General features: G+C 51.7%; 3 protein-coding genes across 3 annotated transcripts; 2 read left to right on the plus strand and 1 right to left on the minus strand.

Annotated features, from left to right (window-relative positions):
* Window positions 1-431: 431 nt before the first annotated feature.
* On the minus strand, window positions 432-2,036 carry K441DRAFT_669697 (uncharacterized protein). Its single transcript, XM_067650175.1, has 3 exons — window positions 1,541-2,036; window positions 999-1,470; window positions 432-873 (listed from the first exon to the last, which is right to left on the minus strand). The coding sequence occupies exons 1-3, from the start codon at window positions 1,623-1,625 to the stop codon at window positions 540-542; spliced, it is 891 nt and encodes a 296-aa protein (XP_067497594.1). The 5' UTR covers window positions 1,626-2,036; the 3' UTR covers window positions 432-539.
* Window positions 2,037-6,395: 4,359 nt separating this feature from the next.
* K441DRAFT_590736 (uncharacterized protein) lies at window positions 6,396-6,926 on the plus strand (the record flags this gene model as incomplete). Its single annotated transcript, XM_067644815.1, has 1 exon — window positions 6,396-6,926. The coding sequence occupies one exon, from the start codon at window positions 6,396-6,398 to the stop codon at window positions 6,924-6,926; it is 531 nt and encodes a 176-aa protein (XP_067497595.1).
* Window positions 6,927-6,977: 51 nt separating this feature from the next.
* Window positions 6,978-8,832, plus strand: K441DRAFT_590656 (uncharacterized protein; the record flags this gene model as incomplete). Its single annotated transcript, XM_067644811.1, has 4 exons — window positions 6,978-7,637; window positions 7,696-7,733; window positions 7,790-7,915; window positions 7,980-8,832. 4 exons carry the CDS (start codon window positions 6,978-6,980, stop codon window positions 8,830-8,832), a joined length of 1,677 nt encoding a protein of 558 aa, XP_067497596.1.

Here is an 8,832-nt window from a genome sequence, read left to right on the forward strand (position 1 = left end):
GCTAATAAGTACCCATGAGTTAGAGCGACTATTTGATTGGCTTATAAGTTTGTATAAGATGGCCTGTGGCGCTGAAGTGGGGCGGGAGCAGGGGGGTGGCCGCCTCCTCAAATTCCTCGGCGAAGCGGATGAGTCAACTGAGATAAGGCCTCGTGACGAGGGGCTGCAGTTAGGGTGGGCTTCAGCTCCCTGTTGACCTCGTTTTTCGTGTTGGGCATGTTGCTGGAGCTGCTTGGGGAGGGCTTGGCTTGAGGTTAGCCTGGGTTGGTTGAGAATGCTGGGGAAACGGTGGAATGAGGCTGCACCTCGTGCGTCAGAATTTGTTGCGCTTAATTCCCATCACGCATTTCTTCCGCAAAGCTGGCCCATTTAGTCCCTCCCTCTCGCAATTGGTGCCCGGGAGCAAACTTTAGCACGTGCAGAGATACCTTAAAGAAAAGCCTTGATATTGCAAAAGAGCGGAACCAGCCAAACTCTTAAACTAGCCATAATCATTTCCAAGCATATATCCCATAACTCATAACCACAACTCAGCCTCACTAAAACCCTCTCCTCCCACTCCCCGGCGGCATCGGCAAAGCCTTCTCTCCACTCCCAAGCTCAACCGCCCCACCACTAACCTCCCTCACTGAAAAGCCCTGCTCCTGCTCCTTCCACCCCGGCGACTTAGGCGCGCCGTACGGATCGTACGTTATCGGCGGCTGCTNCATGACGACTGGCGGCACCTGCTGATAGCCACCATATGCATACGGTTGCGGGTGTCCAGGCGCCTGACCGCCGGCCTCGGGCTCGAAGCTGAGCGTCTTCTTCTCCCGGCCGCGGCCGCAGCAGTTCTGGACCAGGACGGTCACGGCGGTGAGGAGGAAGAGGAACCTGACAGATCGCGTCAGCACACTCCGAGAACTTCGGGAGAGGAAGGGATGGAAGAGAACGGGAAGGCAAGGAAGAGGACGGGATACGATGAGGAGGAAAAGGGGCGGGACAGTCCGACAACTCACCAGCTCAACCCCCCCGAAACCGCATACGCTTTGCTAACCGGACAGATTCGCGCGAACGCGAGCAGCTCGGGCGCCGCGACGTCGAGCAGGATGCAGATGGGCTCGAGTTCGAGCGCCAGGCTCGCCACGGCCCAGAACGCGCCCGTCATGAGCAACATCGTCAGCAGCTCGAGGATGGTCAGCAGCGTGCGCGACGCGATGCGCCAGCGGAACTTGGTGGCGAGGGAGAGGAAGAGTAGCGCGGAGACGACCCAGATGCCCTGGTGGGGAGAAAGAGAGGCGTTAGTGTGTGCGTGTGTGTGTTGTTGGGGCGGGGGGGAGCGTACGGCGAAGAGGGCGAACCAGTCGCGTGTGGGGACTTTGATGAGCGAGTCAAAGAATTTCTGCCATATTTGCTCTTTTGGGGAGCCGTGGAAGAGGTCGTTGATGATTTTATCGCCTTTTTGGCGGACGGTGTTTGCGGTGTGCACGACTGGGAGAAGATATTAGGTCGGATGGAGTACTGGGTTCGTTGAGAAGGGGAATTAAGGGAAAGGACGAACCCCATGCGCTAATGCCTATGATTATGACGGCGCAGACGAGTTGGAACAGGCGCAGCGTGACCATAAGACAGCTTCCGCAGCCCATGATGAGATGGTTCTAGCGGGGCGGGAAATGAGTGAGGTTAGGGATTTGCCGCGCGAGATTCGCTTTCAATGAGATTTGGCTTTGCTTCTGAAGAGATCCATCCCGAAGAATTGCCCGGAGAAGAAGCATATATAAAGAATTCTATCAGCTCGAGGCGTGGTGGCCGAAACATGGACGGGTCGGTGATGTCGCAATTGAGGTAGTAAGACATGCGGGCCGTGCAAGAGAAATGCACCACACGATCCGCACTGGGCGCCTCCGCGACCAAACGCTGATACTTTGAAATCGATAGGCTGGTCGCGAGCGTAAGAATCGTGGGTTGTTGGTGTATATAAAATACAAGGCCTCATTTGAAGGCCAACTTTGTATAATACGCAGAGCATGAGGAAGGCGTTCGTTCTCTTACACAAGGCGATTATCGGGGTTCGTTGCTGGAATGGGTCTGGTAGGAGTTCGGACGATTTTCTTGTTGTGTTGATGAAACTTAAGTGAGGCAGTCCGCCTTGAGTGTGCTGTGCCGCTCACCTTTGCCCCAATTCGCGGCAGTGGCTTGGCAGACTCGGGACGAACCATGTCAAAGCGGCCCCGCACCCCAAATGAGCTTTGAACCACGCCAACGATAGGCTATAGCGAATAGCTAAGCCGCGACGAATAGATAACGCCTTTTTTTGCTTTACATCAAACTCTTTGTGCACATCGAAGCTGACGGGTATCTTGTACATCAAAGTGATACGTAGAACGCCTGAGGAGCGGCTTTTATAAACCTTTAGAAGCATTTACGAAATACTGAAAAGGAAAATGGGTATCTCTGTTGCTGATTGACTGCAAAAACAAATGGAAAAGAGATAATGAACGATGCTATACTCCTATCCCCACGTTCGCCGTGTCGCGTGTATGACCCAACCGAAACCCATAGAAAGGCTCGTAAAGATTGCAAACAAATGAGAAACATCAACGGCCGTGTATCCGAACTGCTGAGCTGCAGGGTATCAAATATCTGCGTCTAAACATAGGTCTGTTAGTACGTTGCCTATTTGCTCGATTGCACGCACCACTCACCTGTTCGTACTTGAAAGCTTCGCTAGCTCCAATCATCCTGCCTTCTATATCAACCGCTGCTACTGTAATATAAGATCCTAAGTTTCGGCTTAATTCAATTCTTGTCTCGAACCCAGCCTTCGCCGCATTGATGACCGGTTGCCAGTAGTCGTCATCGTCATCGCCATCGCTGGACTCTCCGTGTCGATAACCCATTGATGCGCTTCAGTTGCACCGTTCCAGCTTACGTATGCCACGTCATCTACAATAACCAAGCTTGGTTTTGTCGTAGGATGTCCGGTCCAGTTGAATTTCATCACCCGATAGCTCTGCACATCGCCGCTGTGGAATCGACTGGTAGACCGAGGTGAGTATCGCATAGCATGACTCCATTGGGTGCAAATTCGGTGAATGCGGCATCGTACCCGTAGCCTACTGGCACGTCGCCATTCGGGAGGATTTGCATCGAACCTTGCGACTAGCTAAGAATCTGCTGCGAGTTGATGTACTGAGAGACCAGCGTCGCCGTCATGTTTTTGGTGTCAATGGCTACCTTCATCGCCCGGCTGAACTGCGCATTCTCTTCCTGGTTTGGAGCTTGAGCGCTATTGTTGAACAGACTGATTGACGTGTAGTTATCGTGCCAGCGTGCGACATGTTGGTAAGCAAAGTCCGTTGCCCTGCCTTCGGAGAGATAGATGAACTCGTTACGGCGCCCGCCAAGAACCCAGATGACGGAGCCAGTGGTGCCATTGATCTAGGTGAGTGTGCGTACATAGCGAGCGGAGACTAGGCAGTTGCTCCATGGGTCTTTTTCGACACTGCGATGCGAAAGAAGTCCCAAGGGTCGCCGCGACTTCCTCGGTCATCGACGGAATGATACGAGTCGGTAAGGGTGTAATGTTCTAATGCACGCAATTGAAAGATCAGCTCTCCGTTCTCGATATTGATCTCCCGGAAGAGGCTGTCCCGGATACATCCATTCTGAGACCCTCCAAAGACCGTGAGGTCCGCTGGATAAACATCGTAGACGGCTATCAATGCGGTGCCGTCTTCGGTAAAACGGAATTCGTGGAGATCGCTTTCCGTCCCTGACGCGGCGCTGATCTTGGCTACTTCTTTGTATGTTAAATTTAGCTAATGCTTAATTAGTATAGATGCTTGGTTTCTAGAGAAACGGCTTAAAAGCAACTGGTGGATCAAATATATCATACAGGTTACACATCAAAGAGTGGTATTCGTTATGTACCATGTAACAGTGACCAGCGCCACGTCCCCCACCGCATCATTGCCAGCCCAAAAGTCAAGTACTGTTGGCTTTGGGCCATCAAGTTATAAAACTGCCAAGCGAGTCAAGGATTATCGGACCGCGGGCATCATCAACTACAACGAAGCCTCTCGAGTTGAACATGATGTACGACCCGTCGTCGCATCTTGAATGCCTAGTTATAATATTAAGGTAGGGCGCAACGATATTTGAGGAGAAAATTCCTGAACTGGGTAAGAACCGTAGTCACCGTTCTCGAACCGCTGGTCTTTGAAATATGGAGCTGTATCAGCCACGATATGGCCGAGATCCTTGAGAAAGAGAGATAGTAGGATCGGTTTTGGAAGGAGAAATAGTTTTGAAAACATGAAGCAAGGAATGACATTGATGGCGGATTCTGAAACTAGCGAGTTAGACCTTTGCAAAGACAGAATGCAGAACAGCTAAGGGATAGAATGAAGCAGGAGAGAACAGACAAGATGGGGAAGTTGGTGCTATAGCGAGAACCATGTAGCTTAAGTCAGGCGCTCTCAGGGCCCTGTAAAAAGTAGAGGGGTGCCGCACTAGAGCATCCTGGCATCAGCGAAGAGCATTGGACACCCGGGAGTGGCCACCACTGGAATTGCTGTAGCATTGGGGATAAAAGCGCAGAATTAGTGCAGAGAAGGCCCCTTGAAGCGCCTGTTTGGCATGATCTGCTTACGATCTTCCTGGATGGCAACATGGGAAAGGAAGGCGTCCCATCTTCATTTACAGAGGGAACTGGCCTGGTGGGCGTTGGCCGGGGTAAAACATGTCGCCCAATAAATACTCTCTTTAGGTACACTTGAATTCAACGGGAGAGTCCTGGAATGCCCAGATTGATTATCTCTTGCAGCAGCGGGGCTTTAGGGTGTAGAGCACGCAGCTTGGGTGACCCTGATTCTGCAACTTGATCAATCAGATAAAGCGGAACCCGGCCGCGTACTGTTGAGGAAGCGCCTCTTCAGAAGGCAATGCTGCTCCTCTTTTAACCTTATGGCTCGCAATAAGGAAGACGCGTACGTGGCTGGATATCGTCTCGAGTTATTAAAGTAGGTCAAGCGTGAGGAATGAGTGCATGCGCGAGACGCAAAAAAAGTGGCGGGTCAGTAGCGATGACACATGTCGAAACGGCCCGAAACACGGCCTTCTGTCTCAAGTCATGGCTGCTGAATCACTGTCGCAATTAGTGTCGCCATGGTCGTCTGAAAGCGGACTTCGTTGAAGCCATGAAGAACTGGAGAACAAACCGAGACCTCGTAGACGCCACTTCGCACACATTGGAGACGCTAACTAGTTTCCTAGAGTGGCAGGAGTGGCAGAAGTGGCAGAAGCGAGAGAAAATGGCTAGGGTGGCTGAAACGCTCTCCACCAGTGTTGTAATCTAGCGACTTGGCACCTTAGTAGCTGCCGAGCCGGTCGCTTGGAGAAGTGAAGGTCGCATGCTTCATTTTCAAGCTACTTCTCCTACTGCCAAACAGTGAAAACATCTTTTTAGCTTTGCGCCTCTGTTGACGCCTTTGTTGAAGCCTTCAATAACGGCCTGACATCCCCGCCCCGGGCTCACCCATATCCAGCCGATCAACGCCAGTGAGAGACCCCAATCTTCAAAATTTAGCAGAGGCATCTTGGGATGTCTGCATAAGTGTCTTGGTAAGGTATAATTAACCGGCTTTCTTTGAATAATACACCGTCTCGGCGCATCCGGTTGAAAGCGCGTGTTGATCACGCTAACCAAAATGCGTACATTTGTACCCAAAAGTGGGTAAAAATACATTGAAATGGCCGTGCTTATTACTTCAAAAGGTATAAATTCTACCGTTTGATCACCAAGATCGACACGCGCTTTCAATCGGAGTTAACAAGGCGGTCTAGTATTGAGATTCGGCTAGTTGCTAACTTCTCCGCCAACCTGGCTCAATCCTTGCATTGTCAGCTGCATTTCTTCAACCTGCTAAGTTACCCCTCAGTGACGAGCTGATGGAGGTTTCCGTTTCCATAAGAAAAAAGCTATCCCTGTCTAGTTCAGCTATCGAGACATTCCTAGCCATCCGCAGCTTTACATTCCTTGTCTTGTGTAACAACAGATCCGGTAGGATTCTATGAACTTCAAAGAAACCCGAATTTCGAGCTCTTTTTTTTTGCGTCCTGGCCTAATGAACGACAATGGGAAGGTCATATTTTGGGTGCAAAATAAACGAATCTTCTTATGGTTGTGGTAAAGGATACCGACTATGAGCAAGCTGACACAAAGCGCCACAATTTATACGATCAGCGGTCAGCCCACAGCCGCCTGATAGGCAACAGTCGAATGACTTCATTTTCAAGTTGCCTTGTCGGTCCGCCTTGTCTACTTCGCATCGAATACAAAAAGGCCCAACGTCTGCTCGGAAAGGCTCTCGACAGGAACATCCATCTGCTAAGAACAAGGTCTATCGTAAATTATGGCCCCACAGGCTCCAACCCCTCCTAAACCAGCAAACCTCGAGCGGACTCACATTCTTCAGGAGATCCTGAATCACGTCGATAATTATGCCAAGACATACGACAAGGTCGACTATTCTGCTCTCAAGCAAGATGTCTTGAAGCCTGTTCTTGCCGACCACTTCAATCCAGAGACCCAGCTTCGAGGGTTTCTCAAAGCATTCAGGCACACTCTGGCCTACAAAGCTGCCTTCGAAGAAATCCCAAGCCCAGAGCTAAAGGCCCAGATCAATGCTTTCATAGATGACAAGCCTGCGAAGGAGGTTGTGGGCGACAAAGAATTCCATCTTGTCTCACACAGGAGTCCACCAGTCGTACATCATTTCTCGCTTCTGAATGAGCTCAAGAAGTTGGTGATTGGTGAGATCGAATTGAAGACAGCGATTCAGGATATATTCCACCCTAAGCATAAGCATGTCAAGGATCTTCCGATCATCTATGAGGATGCGGGAAAGAAAAAGATCATGGAGGTAAGAAGAAGAGATTGCTAAGAGTCTCAAATAGGCTCGGATACTCAACTTAATTTATCTAGACATTCACTGATGTTAGAGCAGTGCTATAGCGAGGTGCCATTCAGTAACTGGGGTTCCACGGTCAAGAATACTCCAAGATTCACCTTTTTGCCTACGACAGTGCTTGGCGTTCAGAATGTGGTCAGTTATGCTTCAGCCAACAACTATCGCGTCAGATGCGGCGGGTACCGCCACAGCTGGTCATCGATTTTCTCCCAAGATAATGAGATATTCCTCTCATTCGTTAGCTTGGACGTGGTAAACAATCTCCCGGATCCCATGTCGATTGCTCCGGGCGAATACAACCCAGCAACCGTATCTGAGCTGAAGACGATTGAGCTGAAAGAACAGAATGCGCCCGGAAAACGTCTTTGCCGAATTGGCGTCGCTGTGACTAACGAGGAATTTAGAAGATGGGCTGTTGCTAACAAAGACTGGTCTTTGCCGGCCGACGTCATTCTCGTTGAAGTCACTGTTGGCGGTGTTAACGCTCCTATCTGCCATGGCGCGGGTATCGGGAATAAAACGATATCGGACTACGTTCGCCGCATCGAGTACGTCGATTGCCACGGCGAGCACCGCGTTGTGGACGACAAGTATCTTATTAAAGCAGCAGCCGGAGCCTTTGGTCTACTCGGAGTTGTAACGCATGTTACTATTGAATTAGACGCAATGACCTACGCAGTTATGGTTGGTTTCTTCTCTTCATCTCATCGATGATTGCATTAATCTAAATCATTATTAATAGGAACCGCTCAAGGTTGACATCGGATTAGCCATCCCGCCGTAAGCAATCCCTGGCGAAGTTATAGAGTAACGAAGCATGCTAATGAACCTTGTAGATTAGAGAAGGAAGACATCCCGCAGGCTCTCCGTGAAGGATGGTTTCACGCAACTGACGCATCACAACAGATCGCGGCAGCCACAGCAGAGTTCGAGCGACGCGCGGCGAACGACTACTACAGCGAGTGAGCCACCCCCGAAACTCCAAACCCCCATCTCCCTCACCAACTTACTAATCACATTCCTAAGGTGGTTCTGGTTCACGTATCAGAAAAAGGCGTGGGTGAACACATTCAACACCACAACCGACCCTATCGGCTTGACCAACTACCCCGACGACGCCAACGTCTTCCTGCAATGGATCCAAAACTGGCTCGGCGGCGTCCTGATCTCCATCCCCTTCTTCAACGCCATCCCCGGCTACTGGCAAGCCCAGCTCGTCGCGACAATGGGCATGTCTGCGCTGCCGCCCACACTGGGCGAGAGCGCGACACCGACCATGAAGACTCTACTCCCCAACGCGCTACACTTCCGGCGCGGCATCCAAAACATGCCGGTGCGCGACATGGAGTTCCAGATCCCGCTACCACCACGACGCGATGACCCAAGCAAACCCGACTTCAGCATCGTGCAGCGCGCATGGTGGGACGTGATCAAGCTCGTCTACGCGGATGCCGGCAAGGAAGACCCATCCTCGCCGATGCGGCTGACACTCGAGCTGCGCATCATGGGCGGCAGCGACATGCTGATGGCGCCGCAGAAGGGCAACTCGCTCGGCACGGCCAGCATCGAGATCCTGACGCTGCCCGACGCCGTCGCCGACGACGAGTGGACTGAGTTTGCGCAGAAGGTCGCCGACGTGTGGACGGGCTACGGCAGCGGCACGCTCAACGTGCGCCCGCACTGGGCCAAGGAGTGGGAGACCATCCGGTTCAAGGGCCAGGAGGCGCGGACGTATCTGAAGCACGTCGCGTACCCGGCGCAGATCAAGGAGTTCAAGGCGGCGCTGGCGTTGATTGGGAGCCAGCAGGGCTGGGCGCTCGAAGACCTCCAGAAGCGGTTTTCGAACGAGCTGTGGGACAAGATGGTCTTTGAGCCCTGA

Source organism: Cenococcum geophilum (genome assembly GCF_001692895.1).
Source record: "Cenococcum geophilum 1.58 unplaced genomic scaffold K441scaffold_74, whole genome shotgun sequence".
In the NCBI taxonomy this organism is placed as follows: Eukaryota; Fungi; Ascomycota; class Dothideomycetes; order Gloniales; family Gloniaceae; genus Cenococcum; species Cenococcum geophilum.